This window comes from Arachis ipaensis, chromosome B08 (genome assembly GCF_000816755.2).
Source record: "Arachis ipaensis cultivar K30076 chromosome B08, Araip1.1, whole genome shotgun sequence".
Classification (NCBI taxonomy): domain Eukaryota; kingdom Viridiplantae; phylum Streptophyta; class Magnoliopsida; order Fabales; family Fabaceae; genus Arachis; species Arachis ipaensis.
The window spans coordinates 33,314,050-33,340,291 of NC_029792.2; the positions used below are offsets into that span (position 1 = coordinate 33,314,050).

Consider the following 26,242-nt stretch of genomic DNA (forward strand, 5'->3'; position numbering starts at 1 on the left):
CAATCTTTTTTCAAATTTATAAAATTAAAGTTCTATTGATATTGTTTTTATTTTAAATGGATTCAAATCAATTTAACTCTTTTTTCAATTATTTACAAAAATTTCCTCAAACTTTAAATACCCAACAATTTCAAACTTCAAATTCTCAAATTTCAAATTAAAACTTCACACTACCAAATACATTTCAAAGTCTAAATCCACAAAATCTTCCTAATTTCAATTTTCAAGTTCCTTATAATAATCAATTTTCTATTTTGCAACCATAATCAAAATTCACAAACACCACATTATCCATTTTCATCCAAATTTAACCTCTCTATCAGAAATGTTACTCCAATATCCTTGTCATTTTCAACTCAATTCAGTGCATCGAGACATGACTCATCTGGTGTTGGTAGTTCTTCTAACCCCATCCATTCAGACTCCGATACAATCTAGTCCAAATTCGCAGCATTCAAATTTTGACAACCCTTGTTGATTAGATGCTATCGACCTCAATGGCGATGACATTGAAAATCGTAGACAAGATACTATTCAACACTGGCAATGGGAAGAAGATGAGATGTTGATCAGTGCATGGTTGAATGTTTTAACTGACCCTATAGTTGGTACCGACTAAAAGAAAAAAAAATTGGAATCGAATTCATAGCTATTGTGTGGAATTTAGCACCGACATGAAAATGGAGGCAGTTGCATGTAAGAAACAATGATCAAGGCAGTTGCACAATTTGCTGGTTGCCATGATTAGGCTAGTTGAAACATAAGAAGTTGTTCAAATGCTGATGATATAAAAGAGTTGGTCTGTAAACTTTATTCCACAAATTATGGTAAAAAAGTTGCTTTTGAAAGACATTGAAATATGCTTCGTTTGGAACAAAAATGGTAAAGTCAACTACCAACACAAAGTAGAGGCTCAAAGAGAACCAAGGTCAATGCAACTGGAGCATACTCATCATCAAATTCAGAAACACTGTTGGCTGAGGAAACAGGTGTGAACTCTTCCGTTTGCTCACAAGGATCAAAGAAGAGCAAGAGAAAAGGTTAGGGAAACACACAAATGTCTGAAGATCTTAGCGAAAAGAAATCATCGATTGTTAAAAAGCTATCTCTCATGGAAGATATTAAAAATGTCAGAGAAAAAGAACTAATTGATAGGAAAAAGGAAAGAGAAGAGAAGAGGGAACATAGAGAAAAGATTATGGCAATAAAAAAAGTTACAAATTCAAGCTGCGATGAAAGAACAAGAATTACAAACTCAGAGGTATACTAAAGAAATGGAGATAAATGCAAAGAAAAGGGAAATGGAAAGGATGGCTTAGAAAAAGGAGAGAGAAATGGATAAGCAAATACTTAATGCTGACACGTCTATAATGAGTGAAAAATGACGAGCTCTTCATGAGATTGCATGTGAGAAAATAATTAATAAGTGGTTTACTTAATAGTTCCTTGTATTTATAGAGTTAAGTAGTCTGTTTTATTATTAATGTGTATTACCGTATGTAATCTAGTATGTTTTATTCATTTGTGATGTAACTTTTAAAATTATACAATATCACTATGCATTACTGTTTATGAAAGTAAATGTTGCAAAACTAGTTGTTTCAAAATTAAACAAGAAAAAACTAGCCGTTGTAAGATAGACGTTGCAAAACTAGCCGTTGAAAAGTAGTTATTTGTTGCGGATACACTTACAAATATCAATTATCAAATATTCACAAAATCCATTTCAAATCTAGTTTCTCACCTCAAAAGAATACTAAAAAATACATTTCACGAAATGGATAGAAATTTTGATATGTTTAATGAGGCTTTGTATGGTAAAAGAAGAAGGCGAGATAACACACTCATGGATAATTGGATCGATGAGTGTTTGTTCAATGATTCAGAAGAAGATATCGAGAGAAGTTCTTTTCTAACTCCTCGTAGATAGATCAACAGAGACATAGAAGCAGGATATGATCGCCTTTTCAAATATTACTTTGCAGATGCACTAGTGTATAATGCTGACATTTTTCGACGGAGGTTTCAAATGAGAAGACACATATTCTTTTGGATAGTAGACGCCCTCTCAAATGTCTATCCGTATTTTCAACAGATGGTCGATGCAATTGGGAGAAGAGACTTGTCACCACTGCAAAAATGCACTGCTATGATACGGATGTTAGTATATAGCGTAGCAGCTGATGTTGTTGATGATTAGTGCGTATAGGCGAGAGAACCACAATTGAATGCTTGAAAAAATTTGAAGAGAACCAAATTCAAATTATGTACGACGGCTGCTACAAATGGCGGAGGGTTGTGACTTTCCTGGCACGTTGGGTAGAATTGACTGCATGCATTGGCAATGGAAAAATTGTCCAAAGACGTGGAAAGGTACGTATATGAGTGGTTATCGTGGGGTTGCAATCATAGTACTTTAGGTTGTAGCATCTTCAGACCTTTGGATATGACATGCATTCTTTGGAGTTTTCGGTTCAAATAACGATATCAACGTATTAAATCATTCACTAGTGTTCGGTGATATTCCAAATGACTGTGCTTTGGAGGTAAATTACACTATCAATGGTAATAATTATACTATGAGATACTGTATGTTTAGCAAATCGTATTTATCCTGAATGGGTCATATTTGTCAAATCAATATCAAAGCTACAAGGGGAGAAATGCAAGTTATTTGCACAATACCAAGAAGGGAAAAGAAAAGACGTGGAATGAGCATTCGGAGTATTGCAAGCACACTTTGCAATTATACGTGGTCCAGCACGCTTTTGAAAAAAGAAGAACCTTGCAAATATAATGAGAGCTTGTATTATATTGCATAATATGATTGTTGGGATGAAAGAGACACTTATACAGGAAATTTTGCTCAAAGTCTAGAGTATGAAGATGTCGAAAATGGCTTCTCACAACCTCAGTTGGGAGAGGATGATTTTGCACCATACTATTAATTTCTCCAAAGAAATGCCCAACTTCGAAATAGGCAGTAGCATCGACAATTGAAAGAAGACTTGATTGAACAATATTAATATTTTTTAATAGTAAATTATTTTTGAATTTATAAATTTTAATAATATTATTGTAAAAAATAGTAACTACATTAATTTTAATTATTTTAATTTATTAATTAAGTGGAACCACAATAAAAATTAAACTTAGTTCCTCTTAATAAAAAAGAGAAAAATACTTTAAATTTTTTTTACTATTTTTGACGTAAAAGTTAATGTGAAATTTTTTTGTATGACAAGTAGGTCATTACTATATTCTGAGATGAGTTTCCTACTAAAAATAATCTTATGCTTCCTCAAATTAATCTGCAAGCTTCACTCTTTACAAGAAAATAGGATAATGCAAATGGAATTTAGTGAGCGATTTTATTTGTTCCTAAGAATTTTTGACAGAATTTAGTGGACTAATTTATAACCCTTACTCATTTTTGCAAAGGAAACATGCATTTGAATAATCTAAGGTCCTGCAAGTAAAAGTGTAAAACTCAATTAAGCCTTTCACTACTTTTTCTACTAACTATATTTGTTTCATGTGTCTTGGAAGTGTTTGCTTAATCCATTTTTTAATTATAAATATACTTATCTAAATGCTTTAGTCTTGTCAAAAACCAATACATAGAATTGAATTTTATTTTGACTTTACTTTCTTCTTCTTTCTTCTCCAAATCCAACCACATGCTATAATGGATTTGCTCTTTAATTTCTGACTTGTTTAGCTGTGTTAGATATTAATATTTGTTTCTAGTTTACTCTTGCATAGTAGTAGTTGCTAATTATGTATGTATCTACTACTTGTATAATTGACGTGGCTCATTAAGCCACGTGTCATTCTCTCAATTAACCAGAATAAAAAAAGAGGGAACGGGGGTATTGCAAACACGTTACATTACATTCTGCCTTCTAATCTTCTCCCCCTACCCATGCCCGTGCGTTTCACTTCAACCCGTCCCCTCCTCTTTCTCCTTGAAAACCCTAAATCCCATCCTCCTCTTCGTTCCTTCCTCGATGACCCACTCCATTCTTGTGGTCGATATCATCGCTGGCTATTGACGCTTCGTTTGCCTCTCTCACCGAGTAGTTTAATACCCCAGTTCCCGACGAACATCTACCCCAGTTCCCGAAGAACATCTCTCTGAACCCCGATTTGAAAACCCTAACCAACCGAGGTAGGCGGATTATTCGTCTGGGAGAACGGTTCTGGCGTTGGCGGCGGTGATGGTGAGTTTCATCCAGGGAGATGCTCGCAATGATGATCCACTACGATCTCTGTTGTGGGCTTAATACGCTCAGGGAAGTGAACAGCTTTGGTGATTCATGTTCGGTTGAGATCTCAATCGTCGCTGTCCTCGTGGAGGTATTCTGCTGATCTCATTGTTTGTCTGGTGCTGTATGTTTAAAGTCGGTGATTTAGGGTTTCCTTTGTGGGTTGGTGGTCTTTGATTTGGGGTTTGGCCAAGGAGGGTTCAGCTGTAACTCTCTGTCGCCATCCCACTCTCTACTTGAAACCTTAACTGGTGAAGGAGCTTTGTCTCTCTCATACTCCCAAACCCCATCTCTTCAACCCTGTTTTCCAACTTCTAATTCGTATTTCTCTTTGATCTTGGCCAGTTTCTTCGTTGTTGGAACCACAAAAATGGAGGTCTTCACAAACGGAACTTGATCGAAAGGGCTGAAACCAGATCAAGCTGAGGATTCTCATAGCAGTGGTGAAGCCCTTAAGAATCATGTTTATAGCTATTTTTATAATATATTCTGTTGTATTCTGATTCATTTGTGTCTTCATAATTTTTTGGCATCTTGATTAGTTGGTTATATGTAAAAAAATATTCCTTCCCTTTTCCAATGTGCTCGAAGCCTACACCCGCCTCCGAAAAGTCGCGAAGTAACCCTTCGTTACCTATTTCCTTCATTTTTTATTAGAATTTTTATCTCATTGAATTCAATTTTTGATGTGTTTCAGGGCATTGAGTTGGTTTATCAGGTTGGAATATGTGGAGAGCATGGTGGGAGCCATCTTCTATTGCATTCTTTGCTCAAATTGGTCTTGACTATGTCTCATACTCTCCTTTTAGGTTAGATTTTTAGCTTACATATAAATTAGAGTTTTAAATGTTCAACTATTAAACTCAAATTTGAAGACTTTTGCAGGGTTCTAATTGAAAGGCTTGCATACACCTCAAGTTGTAGTTTCAGAAATTTGTTAATCTGGTGTAAAAGGGATGAATGACTAGCTTCCGGTTCTTTTACTGCTCTATTGTTACAGCTCCTTTCAGTCCTTAACTGCTTTGTTACATTCTTGCTTTCAGTCATTTCTGTTTTATGTGAGCATTTGTTGTGGAGCTTCTGTTCACTATGTTTTCTGTATTTTTTTAAGTGCTTCTATTACTTTATAGTTTTTGTTACAAATTGATGTTGAAAGCTTGCAAAGAATTTGGCCTAATTTTACTATATTCAAGTATTGTTAGTTAGGTTGGATCAGATAATTAGTGATATTCTGGATTCTATTTTTTCAAATAATATTCTGGCTTTATTTACAAAATGCAAATTTAAATTTGGCTTTATTAACAAACTTACAGTGGTTTCTTTTTATTTGGTCAATTTAGACTTCAACTCTAAGTCTGATAACTTATTCTTCATTCATATGTGTCTATATTTTAGGTTGTTATCTATGCTGCTATGAGCTTCAATTTAGATCTTTCTTTGTGGTTTTTAATTGAAATGATTGGTTGTATTCTTGGTCTAATATAAGATAAGGTTATCAACACTCATAGGTAGAAAGCTTATTGGGAGGCTCCTCAAAATCTTTTCTTACCATGGTACACTATAAACCCGACAACAATATAAGAAAACAGAGGAAAAAAGAATTCGTACCCCTTTTCCTTTTTCCCTACCTTTCTTATGTATGTGTTCTATTATGTTGTCTAAGTTGTGTGTTCTTACTGTTTGTATAAGTTTTATGGTATTATCCCTTAAGAGTTCATTTATTTTACATATCTTGGAGATTTTTTAAGTTTAGATTTATATATTTGATCATTCCTCTAGTATATCAAGTGACTTTTGCAAATAAGTTGAGCTTATCTTTTATCATACAATCCTAATCTTACCATAACTTGATCTATTATCGTGTTTTGTAGTTGCTCAATGTTCCAAATCCTGCTGTTCTTGACATTCCTGTTTGTGCATTGGGGGGTGGATATTGAAATTATATATTATTATACAGATTGCCTAAAGACTAGGTAATACCATTATGAAAACAAGTTTGTTAGGTACTCATAAAGATTTTTTATGCCTTTGAATGATTAATTTAAATTTTTAATTTAGTCAAAAGAAAAATACTGCAAAAGCATTATGTTATTCTTTTGCATGTCGTCAGATAGGTATATCCATGATGAGGAAGGAAGTTGAGAACGATGAGTCTGTAAAAGTAATTCGTTTCCGTTGCTGTTTCCATATATTCTTTTTAACTCAAAACAAATAAACAAAGGCCATGCTTTTATATCAGCTGGATTTGATTTGAAGAAAATGATTTAGGTTTGGAAATATTTGACAATTTCTGTGGTCAATTATTTGAGCTGGAACCAACATACGGACTTCAGAAATTTTTGTTTAAAGGTTTTTGTTCTGATTTTTTGCAGGAATCTTCATCTCTTAGAAAAATACCAGTGGTATCTTTTGGCCATGATCTTCAACTTCCTGCACATGGTAAAAGAAATTCAAAAAATATAGTCATATTGAATAAGCATACAAATTAGAAGTTTTTAACAATTGTTGTATTTGTGAGCAGGACACTATTAGGATTTCATTATTAGAAATTCAGAAAATGGGTAAAATTATAAAGAACTTTATTCATATTTTTAGAGTTTTAGAAATATACTAACATGTTACCAATGAGATGTTATTCATAAGAAATCTTATTTGAATGGTTTCTACTCATTACAATATTGTGCAGTTAGTTGGAGATGATCTCTTGATGTCTAATGCAAAACGCATTGAGAGAGTAGTACTAGAGTATGCATGTAATGCTCTTTTTCTTAAGGTAAGTGATTTAAATGGACTTTGATGGGTTCCTTTGTTTAGTTTAAAATTGTTCTCACTTTTTCTTCATAAAATTAATCATATTTCGTTAATAGAAATGTTTGGATATCCAGAGTTTGAAAAAAGTTGCTTCTTTATGCAATACATTAGAAGATAGAGTTTACAAGTTTTTTACCCATATTAAAAAACTGTTGCATGAGCTATTTTTGATAAATTAATTTTTTTAATTGCTATTTTTCTATTTTTTATTGCTGTTCTTCCTCTGCCATGGATTTCTATAGTATTTTACTTATGCATTTTGTTTTTGTCAATCTTTAAACGTGCATAAATTTAATTTAATTTTTACGATAATTATAAATACAGAGCAAAGTCCAAAAATAGCCAATTAGACAGAACCCAGAAGTTACTCTTTGTTGTGATGTATGCTGTAAGATTGTAGGAAGAAGTGAAGAACCCAATGTCTAGATAAGCAATGAACAAACTACTGCGGCTGTAACGTTTTCCTTCATTCAAACTTCAATTTCATGTTAATAGCTACTACCTCTGTTGATAAGTTCATTTTTTAATTGATTTTTTGCTACTTTTTCTTTCTGTTCTTCCATTGCCGTTAAAAATCACGACATAGAAGCGCAAGTATGAACTTACTGTTTTGTTAAATTTACATATAATCTTTGATGCAATTTCTGATCTTCCTATAAGTTTGTGACTTAAAAAAATATATATTAAAAGGAGATTAGAACATGAAATTAAGAAAGAAAACAAAGCTCAAACAGATTGACCTTTGTTGTTTTTTTTCCTTTTCTTTATTCTCCATTGACCTTATTTTTATCAAGTCTATAGAGATTGAGATACATGCAGTACCAGTCTTATAATAGTGATAATTGCTATGGTGACCAAAAGTACATATCGTAATATTCACTTCTAAAGCTCATTCATTTTATATACCCCATTGTAATGTAGATCAACCAAGTTAGAATTGTTACAGAGATCATTAAGGTGGTGAAATAGGCAAAGGAAGTACATTGGGGAGTGGTAACTTTTCATAGATTTGGGAAAACTGTAGACTCTTTCATTGTTGCCAATAGAATTAAGTAAATCAGACAGTTTGTATAATCTTCTATAAAATAATTCTTTTGTCTTCATATGTTTATATGTTATGACTTAGTTCAAGTAAATTTTATGGAAAAAAAGTCTACTATATTTGTAAATTGGTTTCTTGAAACTTATTACTCTTTAAAGGTATTGCATCTACCATAGAATATTAATATTTATTTCTCAGTATCAATCAATTGGACAAAAGCGCTTTTGCTTTTATGAATTTTTTTAGACTTTATATTTGATGGGTTGGTAGTGATTTAAGTAAGGTGTATGCAATTCTCACCAAGGCTTTTACTGGATTTTAACATTCTTTTAAGTCTAATGCATTTCTTTTGATTAAAATCTCAATTGCTGACATTTTTCTATCATTCAATAAACTTGAAAAATATATATTCCATAATTTAAAAGAATTGATAAGAACTAGATGAACATGGAGCAGTTTACTTTTTGTTTGCGGCTTAACCATATGATGCTTTGATGAGATGGTTTCATTGTGATTTTAGAGTTTGTATATTGAAAACTTTTAATCAATATGCATGCTCAGGAAAAATCGCTCGAAATGTTGTCGGCATCTTAGGTCTCGCTCACGTACTCTAATTAATTAGTTACTTCAATTGTATCTACTATATCATCATTGATCTTAATTACTTTCTTTTGTCTTGCTTAGGAAACATAATTTCTGCCTTCCTGTTCTTGTCCCCAGTGTAAGTTTGATATATTTCGCCTTCATTCTTAACTATCCCTTTTTATGGGGCCATATCTTTGTCATTTTTTATTTGCATCTGATCTTCCTAGATTAAAAAGGAAACAAGTGTCTTAAATAGGATGATGGAAAACACTAATTTAGTATTGCTTGTGCTGTTCTATCATTGGGTTTTAAGGTTTAACAGGTTTCATTGATATTTAATTTGATTGTATGGCAATTAGCTAATTTTAGGTACTTAATTACTTTGGTTAGATAAAGATAACTCTTTAATTATTTAAGATTAATTATTAATTTAAGACAAAAATATTCATTTTTCTTTCGTGTTATTTCGATCTGTTTTTGCTTCCCTGGTTGAAGTGTGAAAAATTGTGTCTTGATTTCTGTCTGGATTGTTGCAAGTTGCTATGATATTCCTTCCCTTTTTTATGATGTGTTTTCTCTATTTTGTGTTTCAGAGAGATCCGAAATCCTGTGAATCACGCAATCCAATATGCTCGAAGCCTACACCAGCCTTCAAAAAGTCGCGAAGTAACCCTTCCTTACCTATTTCCTTCATTTCTTTATTCTAATTTTTATCTCATTAAAAGGAGTTGGTTTGTTTCTTATAAAACTATTTAGTGTTCTTGTGGGGTCCATGTTGAGTTTGCAGGTATCATTAACATTTTATTTCATCCCCCCCAAAGATTTGGACACAAAGGAATTGAGAGGCAAATTTGTTTTTGTTGCCTTTTTTTTCAGTTACCTGTTCTTCAGTTGTGCAGTAGTTTTTGGGTTCAGAGATAAAATACTTTTGGGTAAGTTAAGACCACTACTTGCTTATTTTTTATATAAATTATTTTTTTGTTTTCTATTGTGTGGGTTTATAAATTTTACCTTTTTATGATATGTGAAAGTTTATAGGTGTGTAAAAATAAGTTAATGTATTTAGACGGTGCAATTGTATTCACTGGTTTATTATTTTTTTTCTAGTTTTCTGATTTTATGGTATTTTATCTTCTTGATTATTTACTTTCTAAATACATATTTTGTTTACCTCTCTTATGAAATAAAATTAGTAAGAAACTTATGGTTATTTGTTTCTCTCTTTTATTTATTTCTTTTTTCATTGTCTGAATCTTTTTTCCCTTCTGTTTTCTTGGGTGTTGAACTAAATAATTAATAAGCGTTGCTATTCTGTCTTTTTTTTCACCATTTGCTTCAGATTGGAGCTATTTATCTCTTATATTTCTAACTGTTGAATTATGCCTTTTTATGCATTCAATTTTGAAAAACTATTGTGTTAAAATAGTGGAAAATTCTTTAAAAATTTGTATGGTGTAATTTCAACCGCTGGGTTCCTTTATTTTATTCTGTTGTTTCTCTGATCTTTTGGTTTTTATCTTCTTGGGTACTTATTTTATTAATGCATATTTTGTTTCCCTCTATTCTGACGTGTTATGAGTGATAGGCGTGATGGATGACGATTTGCTTTTGATGGTCCGCTCTGGTTTTGTAGTGGCGGCGGTGCCAGTGCTAGGTATGTGTAAGACCCAGAATCTTTGAAAAGTCTTTTTATGATCAAGTCTCAAATCATATAGTTATTTATAGCCTTAATTTCAGAAATTATTTTATTAAAGATAATTAAGGCAAGTTTTGATTTATTGAACTTGAGATTAGTTACGATTATTATCCAATTTTGTAATTATTGGATTATTTTCTATATTTAAAGTATAAGGCTGATAGTTATGGAATAATAAGGATTTTATATGATTTGGATTAGATAAGTAATATTTTAAATATTAATACCGCTGCTTTGGGAAAATAAATGATTTAATTATATTATTTCTAATTATTGGATTTGGGCATTTTATTGAAAATAATTTGTAAGATTGATGAGCAAATAGTATTTTCTACGTACAATAGTGTTGGATTTAATTTGGGTTTCAATTACTATATTATACCCAATTTTATTTGAAATTACCATATTGCCCTTAACCCTAAGTTTAAAAAAAAACATGAAACCCTAAAACCCTAACCCGACCCATTTTCCCCCAAGACCCAGCCATAGCACCCACAATGTACCCTTACCAGCAGTAGTAGCACGCGTTGCTTTCCTTTCTTCTTGAACGAAAGAAAAGAAACGGCAGAGGGAAGGGGAAGAAGGGAGATGTCCGCCGGCGCCACCAAGTCTCGACACCACCACCAATGCCTCCGAGTGAGACGCCGAGCTGCTGCACACGGGGAAGCGTCCCGCCACCGCGTCCTGCCCAGTTGAGGTCGCCACCGTTGTTCGCGGGCCGACTCTGTCACAAATCGGGGCTGAGGCGAGAGTGGAAGAGACTGACGGAAAGGCCTTGCGAGGAAGGTTCACGCCGTGCCGCCGCTAGTGCTAGGGTCTGACGCCGCCTGTCACCGTCGCGAGCTTCCTTGCCGTTGCCACAGGAGTTGCCTTTGCCGGTGCCGTTGGAGGCACGAACGGGAGAACGCCGTTGAGAGGGAAAACATGAGCTGCGAGCCACGAGCTGAGGAGAAGTTCCACCCTTGTTGCCACCGGAGGAGTTCCGTGCATCACCGCCGAGGGTTGCCGCGGGTGGGGAGAAGACGCCGCCACCTCGCGCCGCTGCCACCATCTGAGCTCGCTGCTGCTAATGATGGTAAGCCCAAACCGCCGCCGGCAAAGGGATTCAGGCCGCCGCATGTGTTTCTGCCGAAGAAGGGAGCTGCATCTCCGTGATTCCAGCCGCCGGGAGAGGTTCTGTGACCTCTGGGAGCACCGCCGGAGCTCCGAACTCAGATTTTGCCGCTTGAGACCCTGTTGTCGTCGCCGGAAAAGTTTGCCGGTAAGAGTTTTATTTGAGGTTTCTATCCTTTTTGAATTCCGAGAATACCGTAGTCACTGCGTGTTGGTTTCATTTGGCGCGATCAGAAATTGTCGTCGCTGCCACTTGAGGTGGCTGCCGGGCTGCCGTTGAACCGGTTCGGAGACCGCCGCCGTTTTGGTTCAGCCGTTTCTCCTTCGGTTCGGTAAGCATTTTCGGTTTGAAAGTCTTTTGGTTACTATTCTGTTGTCTCACGCTGAGGTTTGTGGCGTTAATTGCTATACGATTGAGTTTCGGTTGTTGTATGTTGCGATTAGAGTGTTAAGACGGTTGCGAAAGTGGCTTGGAACTGAGGTTTTGGCTGCCGGGATTTTGATTGTTGATCTCGGGTCGATGCGGAAAGGATTATGTGACGCGTTTGGGTTATGGAAATTGCGTTTTGAGGTAGGGGCGCTTTCCAAAAACTATGTTTTATGTATTGGAATTATTACATATGGATATTAATGTGAGATATTATGTATTTGGTGATTGTAATTGCCTTATGTATTATTTGATTGACTCGAATAATTATGGATGTTGGTTTGACTGAATTGTTGTGCGGCTTTATGAAATGTAACGTTTTAAAGTTGATTCTTTAAAGATTTGAAATCTGAGTTTAAACCGTTGAGGATTGGTTTGAATTGAGTCAATTATTTCAATGATGTGAAAAGTCGAATGCACTTTTGAATTCAGCCTGGTTTACTTTAATTGACTTGGTTATGGACAAATGATTTATTGCCGAACTGATTCTTTAAAGCTTTGGAAATGAGTTAAATCGATTGATATTGAGTTGATTTTGAAATGGTATCCTTGAGATACACCACTGAGGCGATTGTTGGATTTAGCCTACTTTGAATTGATTTCTGGTTTTGTGTTGTTGAAAAGGAATGAGGAACGGTTTAGTTGGGACCCGAATCGGGTGGTAAATGTCCAAGTTTTAGGGAAGGTGCTGCCGAAATTTCTATAAACTCTTAGTCTTGTTTCTGAGATTTTTAAAGCCAAGGCTGAAATGAGTTGAAATTTGATTTCAGAGTGAAACGGCTTGAGAAAAGTAATTTATGGCTTAAATTTCGGTTTTATGAATTTAATGATGTTGAACGGTGGAAGTGCTGTTTTGTTATGGGCCGAAATGGCTGTGTATGATTATGAATATTGGCTGGTTTTGGATTGAACCGTGAGCCGGAATGGTTGTGTATGATATTGATTTATGGCTGAATGCCGAATGAGTTATGGGCCGTATGGCTGACTATGAATTTTGAATTTAAGCCGGATGGCTGAGATGGATGTTGATCCATGGCTGGAACTGAATGAATATATGTTTGAGATACCTGGGTAGTAGCAAGGGTTGTGGTTCGTCCCACTTGCTCCAGGTCAGAGACTGTGACGCCTGGGTAGTAGCGATAGTAGTGGTGATTCCACTCGCTCCAGGTTGAGCTTTTAAACACCCACCTGGGTAGTAGCCGCAGTAGTGGTTATTCCACTGGCTCTGGGTTGAGCGGGTAGTAGCAATGGGGTTGTAGCTCAAACCTACTTGCTCCGCGATGGGTGTTTCTGTCCATGGTTAGCTACCAGGACGTGTCGGGTTGGCTATATAACCGACAGATGATATCATCAGCCACTAGGGACAGGCATACATCATATGCATCTATGTGACATTGTTTAGGTGTGCATATTGTACTTGGTTTGCCTTTGTGATTAACTGCTAATTGTTCTACTTGCTGTAACTGTTTGTTTGTGCTTGAACTTCCTATCTGTGTTTGCAATTGGGACTCTGTTGGATTGTGGTGATTTGGTTGATGGTTGGATTGTTTGGGCCTAGGGCCGTGGTTGGATTGAGATGAACCGATGGTTAGTTTCGGTTTTGTGTTTCTGATTTGGAAAAATATGAAAGGCTATTTTGGTTCAGCATAGATAAACCTTTTTGAAAGGGCTTTTGGTGTTTTTGAGAATTGAACGGTTCCTCTTTCAGAAAAGATTTCTGACTTTACCTTATTGAAAACTGTTGTTTTTGAAAAGAGGCATAAGACAGTTATTAATCACTGGTGTGGTTATCTTCATGTATCCTATTACAGTAATTCCCAAAAACCCTCTACTGAGAACCCTTTCGAGGATGATGTTCTCACCCCCCCCCTACATTTTTCACCTTTCAGGATACTTGGTTAATGCTTGTAAAGTTATTTATATATATATTTATGTATATATATATGGAGGTACTCTTTATGAGTTGTTGTAAGTTGAATGGTATTTATGGATGTACGTTATCGAACGAAAGTATCTTTGGGAGCGGTATTGCAGTTTAAAGTTTTAAACAGGCTCATATTTTAGTATTAAATAATATAAGTGTCGTCGTAATGTCCGAGCTATCAGAGTCGTGCAGCCGGAAGCGTGAGCTTTGGTAGTTAGGGTGTTACATTATGGTATCAGAGCAGTTCTTCCTGTAGAGCCTAAGGAATGGACTGACTATGCTTCAATTGTATACTCTGAGTGTTTGTCATGTCTTAGGTCTTGTCGAATGACGAGAATTAGAGCTTTATGCACATGACGATCTATTGATTTAACGCTGTTAGTCTTGCATTGCATAATTCCTGATATTAAGTTTGGCCGGCTTAATACTAGTGAAATATGTATATGAAAGTACTGATGGGTTATCATAGATGATATACGAGTTTTGAGTAAAGCGAATCGCGGGTTTTGGGAATGTTGGAAACTATTTCTCGAGGCTGCTCAGTTGTGTGTCTTGAATTTTGTTCAAGTCGACCTATTCTTTCATATCCTAACTTGAAGTTCTTGTTTGCTACTCCTCTTGAAAAGTAGTTTGATGTTCTACTCTATTCCTCTATTCATATGTATTCTTGTTTGATCCTAAGTGCATATGCTTGTTTGAAATCCTTATTGTATCTGGCTTTCTCTGTTTGAGTTTTTCTTGATTCATGTATTCCTTGCTATAGCTTTGAACTTGTCCTATTGCGTCGTGCATTTTAACTCCGGATTTCGAGTCCATTCTTGAGAAATTACTGATTTAGTTTTCCTCTTATTTGACAATGATTATAGCCAATTTTGAGATTTTGTAAATTGCTGTTGATTAGATATATACTTTTTTATATATGAGACTTTGAGATTACTCATACAGTTTAACAACTATTTCTTTCTAATGCCTCGCCTGTACTTTTACTGGTTTATAGAACTGCACCTACTTAAAATACAATTTGACTTTCTAGTAATTTTACTATAGTTCCATCGCACGCCTTTATCTGATTATGCATTTGGGGATTTTTCAAAATTCTGGGAAGAAGGAATTCTTCGCTTTTATTCCGATTGATTTTTGTTGATAAACTTTACCCAAATTATTTTTAACTTGAGTTCGGTTTAGCATACTACATTGTTGATGCCATTGTTATTCTTTTGAAAATGTTGGACTCATAGCTTTCTTCTTATGAATGGACTCGCTCCTTCTTAAGCTTTTCACCTCTATGAATGTCATACATGATTCTGTTTTTAACTAATCTTTTATATCTTGTGAAATTACCATTGATCTTGGTTTGTCCTCTCTTGTGAATCTCATCTGTATGTGAGTCAGTTTGATTCGTTTCAAATTAGTGCATTGTTTATTCTCTCATTTTCTCTACAAGAGTTTTTAGTTAAAGATTTACCTTTGAGAAATTACTAATGATTGAGTTGTCTTTCCTATGACTTTTGTATTCTTTTGGAACAAATGAAAGCTTGTTTGATGACTCATGCCTAGTGAATCTTGTTTGGACTACTTTGGTTTAAGATCCTTTCTTGCATGGCTTGACTTCTTTTTAGTACATCTTAAACTTCTTGAATGTTCTTCTGAGATGGTGATTTCAAGAACACTTTTGGAGTCTTGTTTTGAACTTTTTAAAGAAGTTTTGAATCCTCTTTGAAGAATTATTAAACGGAATTTATTTTCTGTTGCTTGATGGATATTGAAACCATTGTTCAATTTTGACAAAGTTGATTTTAAGTTGGCATGTGCTATTTTAAATGAAGTTTTGAATAGCTTCGTCGTTTAATGGAAACCTGTCCGTTTGTAACGCACCACTTATTTCCTTTACCAAATTATAAGCAAATTTTTACTTCGGAGTTTCTTTTCTAAAAAGAGTTTAATTTTCTCTTTCGTCTTTGCCATGATTTTATACACGCTTGTTTGAATATGAACTTTGGGAATTTTTGAACAAGCATTTGATTTCTTTTCTGAGTTTTATGATTGCCTTTGGTTAAGTTGTGCACCTAATTATCTTTCTAAAATATTTGAGGAAATATTTTAGCTCTTAGCCAAACTTGTGTGCATTTTGTTTTTAAAACTCTACATGATCTACTTCAACATGAAAGCGTATTAAAAGCAAAGCCACATTTATGCTTTTGTTACTCTTTTGAAGGATGTTGTTACTTAACTCCTCATTCAGACTGCGAAGTGGTTTTTCTGCAAGTTTTCGATTCTTTTAAGAGCAATGTATTTGAAAGTATTTTAATTATGCTCTTGAGTTCTGTGAGCCTTGTCTTGGGTTTGAAATATTCTCTTCTGTAAACCTCATACTTCTTCGACCCAATTTGAATTTGGTTCAAATTAATGTGCTGATTCCTCCTATTGATCCTATTGAATTACCTTGATCAAAGGGTTATCTTGAAGTTGTCAATTGAATTGAGTCTAGCAAACTTCATTGCTCGAGTGTCCTTGTTTATTTGGAATTGGATACATTCTCTCAAATCTTTGAGTACTATCCTTGACATTTGACTCTCCTTTTTAAATCTTGTGTCCTTCTGAGTAGACTCGAGAATTGTTTTGATATCACGTGCGACTTGTAGACGTAGTAACGCAATGCGTTAGTTCTTTAAGACGTGATATGTGTATACGGAAGTTGAAGCGGTAGGTGTGCAACGTTATGAGTTGTGAGCGTTTTGTTCCTTGCGAACGGGTTTGTGGTTGTCAGGCTTGTGATCAAATTTGGGGTTTGTAAAGTTCTTGATGGAGTTGGAAAGTTGAAACTTTGAGGTTGATATGAGATTAGTGTGCGGAGGTTGAGTACATCGTTTTAACTCCATCCTATTTGATAGCCTTTGATGCCTTGCCCTTCTATCACATGATTGACCCATGTTATCTTTTGCATTGAGCCTACCTTGTAACGTTTGCTTTGCAATCACACTCCTACCTTTACATCCTTATGCTTATAACAATCAAAGTATTTGAAAATCGTATATATCATTATATTATGAGATATTTTTGCTTCTTCCGTAAATGTGTTCAAGGGTGAACTGTTATGGAATTTCTTTCATTTTGTATCAATTTTCGAGGGCGAAAATTTTTATAAGGTGGGTAGAATGTAAGACCGGTCCGCCAGCGCCACCAAGTCTCGTCACCACCGCCGATGCCTCCGAGTGAGACGCCGAGCTGCTGCACGCGGGGAAGCGTCCCGCCACCGCGTCCTGCCCAGTTGAGGTCGCCACCGTTGTTCGCGGGCCGACTCTGTCACAAATCGGGGCTGAGGCGAGAGTGGAAGAGACTGACGGAAAGGCCTTGGGAGGAAGGTTCACGTCGTGCCGCCGCTAGTGCTAGGGTCTAACGCCGCCTGTCACCGTCGCGAGCTTCCTTGCCGTTGCCACAGGAGTTGCCTTTGCCGGTGCCGTTGGAGGCGTGAACGGGAGAACGCCATTGAGAGGGGAAACATGAGCTGTGAGCCACGAGCTGAGGAGAAGTTCCACCCTCGTTGCCACTGGAGGAGTTCCGTGCGTCGCCGCCGAGGGTTGTCGCGGGTGGGGAGAAGACGCCGCCGCCTCGCGCCGCTGCCACCATCTGAGCTCGCTGCTGCTAATGATGGTAAGCCCAAACCGCCGCCGGCAAAGGGATTCAGGCCGCCGCAGGTGTTGCTGCCGAAGAAGGGAGCTACATCTCCGTGATTCCAGCCGCCGGGAGAGGTTCTGTGACCTCTGGGAGCACCGCCGGAGCTCCGAACTCAGATTTTGCCGCTTGAGACCCTGTTGTCGTTGCCGGAAAAGTTTGCCGGTAAGGGTTTTATTTGAGGTTTCTGTCCTTTTTGAATTCCAAGAATACCGTAGTCACTGCGTGTTGGTTTCAGTTGGCGCGATCAGAAATTGTCGTCGCTGCCGCTTGAGGTCGCTACTGGGCTGCCGTTGAACCGGTTCGGAGACCACCGCCGTTTCGGTTCAGCCGTTTCTCCTTCGGTTCGGTAAGCATTTTCGGTTTGAAAGTCTTTTGGTTACTATTCTGTTATCTCACGCTGAGGTTTGTGGCGTTAATTGCTATACAATTGAGTTTCGGTTGTTGTATGTTGCGATTAGAGTGTTGAGACGGTTGCGAAAGTGGCTTGGAACTGAGGTTTTGGCTGCCGGGATTTTGATTGTTGATCTCGGGTCGATGCGGAAAGGATTATGTGACGCGTTTGGGTTATGAAATTTGCGTTATGAGGTAGGGGCGCTTTCCAAAAACTATGTTTTATGTATTGAAATTATTACATATGGATACTGATGTGAGATATTGTGTATTTGGTGATTGTAATTGCCTTATGTATTATTTGATTGACTCGAATAATTATGGATGTTGGTTTGGCTGAATTGTTGTGCGGCTTTACGAAATGTAATGTTTTAAAGTTGATTCTTTAAAGATTTGAAATCTGAGTTTAAACTGTTGAGGATTGGTTTGAATTGAGTCAATTATTTCAATGATGTGAAAAGTCGAATGCACTTTTGAATTCAGCCTGGTTTACTTTAATTGACTTGGTTATGGACAAATGATTTATTGCCGAACTGATTCTTTAAAGCTTTGGAAATGAGTTAAATCGATTGATATTGAGTTGATTTTGAAATGGTATCCTTGAGATACGCCACTGAGGCGATTGTTGGATTTAGCCTGCTTTGAATTGATTTCTGGTTTTGTGCTGTTGAAAAGGAATGAGGAACGGTTTAGTTGGGACCCGAACCGGGTGGCAAAAGTCCAAGTTTTAGGGGAGGTGCTGCCAAAATTTCTATAAACTCTTAGTCTTGTTTGTTTGTTATGGGCCGGCATGGCTGTGTATGATTATGAATATTGGCTGGTTTTGGATTGAACCGTGAGCCGGAATGGCTGTGTATGATATTGATTTATGGCTGAATGCCGAATGAGTTATTGGCCGTATGGCTGACTATGAATTTTGAATTTAAGCCGGATGGCTGAGATGGATGTTGATCCATGGCTGGAACTGAATGAATATATGTTTGAGATACCTGGGTAGTAGCAAGGGTTGTGGTTCGTCCCACTTGCTCCAGGTCAGAGACTGTGACGCCTGGGTAGTAGCGATAGTAGTGGTGATTCTACTCGCTCCAGGTTGAGCTTTTAAACACCCGCCTGGGTAGTAGCCGCAGTAGTGGTTATTCCACTGGCTCTGGGTTGAGCGGGTAGTAGCAATGGGGTTGTAGCTCAAACCTACTTGCTCCGCGATGGGTGTTTCTGTCCATGGTTAGCTACCAGGACGTGTCGGGTTAGCTATATAACCGACAGATAATATCATCAGCCACTAGGGACAGGCATACATCATATGCATCTATGTGACATTGTTTGGGTGTGCATATTGTACTTGGTTTACCTTTGTGATTAACTGCTAATTGTTCTACTTGCTGTAACTGTTTATTTGTGCTTGAACTTCCTATCTGTGTTTGCAATTGGGACTCTGTTGGATTGTGGTGATTTGGTTGATGGTTGGATTGTTTGGGCCTAGGGCCGTGGTTGGATTGAGATGAACCGATGGTTGGTTTCGATTTTGTGTTTCTGATTTGGAAAAATATGAAAGGCTATTTTGGTTCAGCATAGATAAACCTTTTTGAAAGGGCCTTTGGTGTTTTTGAGAATTGAACGGTTCCTCTTTCAGAAAAGATTTCCGACTTTACCTTATTGAAAACTGTTATTTTTGAAAAGAGGCATAAGACAGTTATTAATCACTGGTGCGGTTATCTTCATGTATCCTATTACAGTAATTCTCAAAAACCCTCTACTGAGAACCCTTTCGAGGATGATGTTCTCACCCCCCCTACATTTTTCCCCTTTCAGGATACGGGCGCAGAAGTTACGAAGAGCTTATTTAATTGTTGTTGTGATGCTCTGTATTGTTTTAGTTATGATTTACTGCACCCTCGCCTTTATCTTGATATAATCTGTAAGAGGGATAGGAATTATATATTTATGTATATATATATGGAGGTACTCTTTATGAGTTGTTGTAAGTTGAATGGTATTTATGGATGTACGTTATCGAACGAAAGTATCTTTGGGAGCGGTATTGCGGTTTAAAGTTTTAAACAGGCTCATATTTTAGTATTAAATAATATAAGTGTCGTCGTAATGTCCGAGCTATCAGAGTCGCGCAGCCAGAAGCGTGAGCTTTGGTAGTTAGGGTGTTACAGTATGACTCTTAATTCATATTACTTTGTTTTTTGTTATTTTTTATTTTATTTTTCACCTTTGTGCCTTATTATTTATATATAGCGTGCATCACGATTTTTATTTGGAACCTGTTTAAAATACTCTCTCACTTTTTAGGAGGTCTTAGTATTTCTCTTTTTTTAAATAGGCCAATAAGATTATAATAGATTAAGTCCTTTAAGCTATTGTGGAGCTAATGAAAATTAAATGTGATTATTATGCTGAAATTATGCCATTTAAATATTTTCTTTGGTTTAGAGAATGTATCCATTCCTACTGTGAAGAAAACAAAAGAAGTTTACTGAATGAGAAAAATAGTAGACTTATATTAAGAATTATTGGATATTAAGTTTATTTTTCTAATTTCCTTTTGTTGTTACGCAAAGGGTACGAGATTGAAACCATTCTTTTTAGATCTCATCATATGTTGTTACTAGGATTTAGAATGTTGATTTATATAATTGGTTGATAGATATTTAGCATTGCATAGGGGATCAATTCATGTTACTACTTTGTATTGTAATTATGTCAATGTACTACTCATTTGATCAGAAAATGTCCATTGATTTGGGAAAAAAGAGATTTCTAGATTTTTTCTCATCTCATTAAACACCATAAAACGGTATATGGTATTCTTACTGAGTGTGCTAATATAAGTTATGTTATGTATTTTTCACATGCCATTACCAAATAGGCAAAAGATAAAATTTATGGGGAGAAGGTAAGGTACATTATTTAGTTGTTCGAATAAATAAATTCTATTCTGTGTTTATCACATGCCATTTAGTTGTTTGAATTGGGTAGTACTTATTTAGTCACATGACATGCTTTCAAATTAAAGGCAATTCCTAACCAAATACATACCATGAATGCCTTTAAGCTAAGGGATGTTATTGCAATTGAGTTAAAGAACTGAAATTTTATTTTGTTCATTTTGATTTTTCATTTGTCTTTTGGAGGTTATTTGTCGAGTTGAAAATACTAAAATATCTCCAATTACATGACGAGCTTCCAAACTTTTTAATTTTATATTCTTTTCATTCCAAGATCTCAGATGTTTTTTTGTTCTTTGTTCTCAGTCTCGGTGTATTATTTGGAGCTTTTATTTTTTTCGTCTTCTTTATTTCTTTATTTAATTATACCTGATTTTATGTGAATGATTTTTTTATACCAAGCATCTTCACTGTATTGTTATCTGTCTCGAGAGCTTTTCATTTTATTTTCTCCTTATACTATGCATCTTGACTGTTATTTTTTATTGGTTGGCAAGTATTCTGTTGTGGACTTGTGGTAACTACTTCATCACTTGAAATTGTTTGTATATATTTTTAGTAGGCAGAATGATTCAGTTAGAGACGAGTGAATAAATGCAGCGGCATACGGGGAGCAAATTGATAGGATTGCCAACTTACTAATTCTCAGGTTTGTGAATGTAGTTTTGGAGCTTAATTTGTTAAACATTTTTACATGAATCTCCCATTTTTTCCTTTCCTGCTTCTTCTCCAAGTAATGCAATAAAAATGTTTGTGAAAGTGGATCTGTTAGGGTCAGTGAATTTCATTTAAAAATGCAGTGGTGGTGAAAAAAATCTAAAGTTGTTTCACAACTATAGGACTTCTTTTAATTTAAAAAATTACTAAGGTTTATAAACTAGGAAAAGATATGCTGTCTTTCAGAATTTTAAAATCACAAATTAGTCATTTTATACAAAATTCATGCATATAAAGGGGAGGACTAATATGCTGGCTTTTATTTGATATCTTCTATTTCTTTATGGTTATTTCTTTGTTATTTTTTGTGGGCCTTACTCTCTTTTGTTTAGTTCTTTCTTTCTTGATTGAATCTTTTATTTTTTTTAGTTTTTTATTTCTATTGGGGTAAATAATCGGGTTGTTATTTCTATATGATGTCCATGTTGATTTTATAGGTATCAAACATTTTTTTTAATTTTTGTTCTGAAATTTTGGACAGAAAAGATTTGAGAATGAAATTTTGCTTTGTGCCTTTCTTATTTTTTTCATATTAAAATTATTTGTTCTTAGTAACCAGATTTTATTTGTATAAAATTAGTAAGAATTTGAGGTCCATGTTGATTTGACAAGTATCATGAACATTTGATTTCATTTTTCTTTTTTTGAAATTTTGTACACACGAATGGAGTCAATTTTAGTTTTTTGAGTTTTTTTTTAATTCTGATTAACGCTACGTGTCGTAGGTTAGTAGCCATATTTGATTAGTATAAATAGCGCTGCTGTTGTGAATGTGGTAACTGACATACGCTTATATACATAATTGTACACCACTTGAGTTTTACTTGAATGCTATTTATATACTTTTGTTTCCTGACTCACCTGTTCTTTAATTGTGGAGCAGCTTTTGGCTTGGGAGAAAAGGCTTTTTGGGCAAGTAAGTTATACTACTTGCTTATTTTTATATGAAATTTAAGGCGTTAAATATTTATATTTGGGTATCTCATGTGCTATTTGGTGATGTTTGTGTGTTGTCAGGTTTGCTGGGACTAAGAAAAGAATGAGTGTCTTCAAAGGCAATGGAAAAGATGGAAAGTGAAAAGGTGTCAAAAGACCCTAATAAACCAAAGAGGCAACTGAGTGGTTTCTTCGTTTAGTCCGAAAGGGTAAATTATTCTTCAGTCTTTACTTTTTTTTTCGCTATAACATGCTAATTCTGAATGCATCTTGCTGGTTGTCTTGTGCTTTATTGTGCATGATGCATCTAGCTTTGATTCTTTTAATTAAAAAAATTACCAAGGTTTAAAAACTAAGAAAGGATGAGCTGTTTTTCAGAATTTTAAAATCACAAATTAGTCATTTTGTACAGAATTCATGCATATATAGGGGAGGACTAATATCTCGGCCTTTATTTGATATCTTATGTATCTTTAAGGTTATTTCTGTATTATTTTCTGTGGGCCTTATTCTGTTTTGTTTACTTTTTCATTTCTTTATTGAATGATCTATTTTTTTGTTTTCTATTTCTGTGGGATAAATACTGAGAATTGTTATTAATATGAGTTCCATGTTGATTTTATAAGTATCATAAACATTTTTCTTTTTCTGATTTTTGCAGTGAAAGGAATTCATACTTAGATTTATATTTTTGCCTTTTTATTTTTTTCTTCTAACTAAAATTTTATTTTTAACTTAGTAACCGGATTTCATTTATATAATTAACACTGTTGTTGTGAATTTTATAATATGCTGGCTTTTATTTGATATCTTCTCTCTCTATAGGGTTATTTCTTTTTTTTTTTTTCTGTGTTGGCCTTACTCTCTTTTGTTTATTTTTTTTATTTCTTGATTGAATGATCCATTTTCTTGTTTACTGTTTCTGTGGGAGTAAATGCTCGGGATTGTTAATATATGAGCTCCATGTTGGTTTTATAAGTATCATGAACATTTTTTTTTATTTTTTTTATTGAAAAGAATTTATAGTCAGGTTTAGATTTTTGCCTTTTTATTTTTTTTCTTCTAATAAGGATTGTTATTTGTATGAAGTCCATATTGATTTTACAATTATCATCAACATTTTGGCCATTTTTCTTCTTTTGAAATTTTGTACACAAAGGAATTGATAGTCAAATATAGTTTTCTTTCCTTTATTTTTTTAATTTTAATTAATGCTGATTATGTTTTTTTTTGTGTGTTTTTTAATGTTTATTTTTAGAGAATTTTTGAAACATTTTTACAAGTGATACATTTTTATGCATTTAATTTCAAAAAGCTTCTGTGTTAAAAAAGTGAAATATTCTATATTTCGTTGCCGTATTTTTTAAAATCAAATTAGTAAGAAGGTTATCCTTATATGTTACTCTCTTTGTTTATTTCTTTAATCCTTGATTGAATCTTTCATGTTTTTGTTTTCTGTTTCTGTGGGGGTAAATAATAAGGGTTGTTATTTCTATATGATGCCCATGTTGTTTTTATAGGTATCATAAACATTTTTTCAATACAACTACTTGCTTATTTTTATATAAGTTATTTTTGTGTGTTCTTTTAAGTGGGTTTATAATCTTTATTTTTTTTGATATATGAAAGCTCATACGTGAGCAAAAAATAAGTTAATAAATTTATTTTTGGTTTTTTATATTCTTGATTAGTTACTTTATAAATACATATTTTGTTTCCCTCATTATTGGAATAAAATTAGTAAGTAGTTTATCCTTATTTGTTACTCTCTTTTGTTTATCTCTTAATTCTCTGATTGTATATTTTATTGTTTTTCTTTTAGCATAATTTTCTAAGTTTATTGATCTCCTATCTCTTGAAAATTTAGTTAAATAAATAATTAGCTTGTGTGTATCATCGTTGGAATATGATATATTTTTTTTATTGGAAATATAATTATATAGAAAGCCTACTAAAATTATGATATTTAAACAAAAATGTGTGCTCATTACCTAAGCCTGCCATCCCCTAGATTTATGCATAGGCTTTTTTGTTTTGATTCTTGCTTTTATCCTTATACTGACATGGTGTTGTTTTTGTTCTCTTCCTCTTCTCTCTCTTCTCTCTCTTTATCTATGCATTAGGTTAGGTTTAGAGGGAGTCGTATTGATTTACGTGTTATTTTTCACACCTCTTTGCTGTATTTTTCTCCTAATATTAGGTTAGGGCATAGGGTTCCAAGTCTGTCCTTCTCATTCTTCAATCTGAGCAGTTGCTCTATTTATATTTATTGTATTTCTCTCCTAATATTAGGTTAGGGTATAGGATTTATAGCAGTTTCGCTATTTTGTTCTATTTTGCCCCTTTTTTTTGAGCCCGTTCAAATTCAAACTATTCTTATGTGCTATAATAGTGTGCTCTCAACAGAAAGTCTACGAGAGACAAGTTAAATGAATTAGATCATTCTAAAAATTCATGTGATGAAGTTGATGAAAGTTAGGAGGTGAGTAATGTTAAATTATTTTTCTGAAAAGGGTATTGACTTTTATTTTTGGATTCGTTTGACTACGGCTATTTGTAATTATCTCTATAATTTGGTTTCAATTTTCATACTTTTTTTAAATTAGGAGTATGTGGTTGGTCTTAAAAATGCTCTGTTGAGGAGAGAGGAGCATCTTCCTTTGGAAGAGGTTGAGAAGATCCTTGATGCTGGAATTTGATGAGTCTTCTCATGGCTCTGGAGATGAGTCTGCATGTTAAATGAGATGACTGCCCATGCCAGTTAACTAGAGCTACTGATTAGGACTAATAGGGCATTAGATATTTTGGTTGTGTTCATGTAAGCATTTCATATTTTGGGTTGTGATGTAGGAGATGTGTGGATTAAGATGTTTTTATCTTCTGTATGAAATGCTTTGTGCATTTGTATTGGGCTTATTTCAAATGTAATTAATAAAGTGTTAGGGTGTGGAGTGAGGACACAATATCATTAGCCACTAGGTAAATTAATTGTGCAGTCCTTTATGTTTGTAGTTCAGTTATTTCTTTGAAATTCAATAAAGTGAAGTAGCTCCTTTATGATGTTAAAATCTTATTCCATATTTTAGGCTATTGCTTCACCTATTTGCTTTTGGCAAGTGAATGTTTTATAGGATTTAGATGAATGCATGTGCATGCTTGAATTCTTATGCAATTTCTCTATAAAACAATTTGTAACTGATCCTTTGTTAACTGTCTTTTAGACGGATTTCTTAGGTACGTGTTGGCCAAATTAGTTAATTTAGCCTAAGTGACAAAATAGTATATTTTTTGTTTTAACTTTTTATATTGACACTTTCTTTTAACTTTACCAGAGCTCTATGGAAAATGTTTGATCTATGAAATGTTTATTCTGCTCGAGTTTAAAGATTTTGGCTTTATTTTTCACATGTTCCACTTTTGTTCTCAGTTCAAGATTGAATTCCTAATCTAAATATATACATCATATCTCAATTTTGTGATAGGGATATAATTGATATTTTAATTTTCTTTGTCTCATATTAGTAAAATTAAAATTTATTTTCTAAGATATTCTTAGGAAGACAATACGAATACACTTCATGTTTATTTTATGTTTGCTTTATTATTATATTTCAATTTATAGCACAAACTAATAATTATAAACTTATAAAATCAGTTGTTAATTATGATGACTATATTTTTCATTTTTTATGTTTATTTAATAT

The 26,242-nt window shown here is 34.6% G+C and overlaps 1 protein-coding gene across 21 annotated transcripts; it reads left to right on the top strand.

The window, feature by feature from the left end:
- On the top strand, window positions 3,782-25,606 carry LOC107614021. 21 transcript variants are annotated; one of them, XR_002352303.1, is made up of 12 exons: window positions 4,835-4,887; window positions 4,966-5,077; window positions 5,755-5,821; window positions 6,379-6,429; window positions 6,641-6,707; window positions 6,955-7,041; window positions 8,806-8,842; window positions 9,300-9,638; window positions 21,445-21,534; window positions 22,486-22,518; window positions 22,620-22,747; window positions 25,145-25,606. XR_002352303.1 is itself a non-coding variant. In XM_021109255.1 (10 exons), exons 5-10 carry the CDS (start codon window positions 7,016-7,018, stop codon window positions 20,415-20,417), a joined length of 300 nt encoding a protein of 99 aa, XP_020964914.1. In that variant the 5' UTR covers window positions 4,835-4,887; window positions 4,966-5,077; window positions 5,755-5,821; window positions 6,641-6,707; window positions 6,955-7,015; the 3' UTR covers window positions 20,418-20,474. The 21 variants fall into 21 exon arrangements, 11 of the variants coding, with proteins under 11 accessions (XP_020964914.1, XP_020964913.1, XP_020964917.1 ...); XR_002352304.1 differs by having other exon boundaries at window positions 5,777-5,821; XM_021109255.1 differs by lacking the exons at window positions 6,379-6,429; window positions 21,445-21,534; window positions 22,486-22,518; window positions 22,620-22,747; window positions 25,145-25,606 and adding exons at window positions 10,292-10,360; window positions 20,371-20,474 and having other exon boundaries at window positions 9,300-9,364; window positions 9,583-9,638.

Excerpts from the sequence above, each read along its gene's own strand:
- LOC107614021 (XM_021109251.1), top strand. The coding sequence starts at position 4,995 with ATGTGGAGAGCATGGTGGGAGCCATCTTCTATTGCATTCTTTGCTCAA. Across the intron at positions 5,078-8,805 it reads GTCTCATACTCTCCTTTTAG|GAAACATAATTTCTGCCTTC; the intron begins GTTAGATTTTTA and ends TGTCTTGCTTAG. Across the intron at positions 9,639-10,291 it reads CAGAGATAAAATACTTTTGG|GCGTGATGGATGACGATTTG; the intron begins GTAAGTTAAGAC and ends TATGAGTGATAG.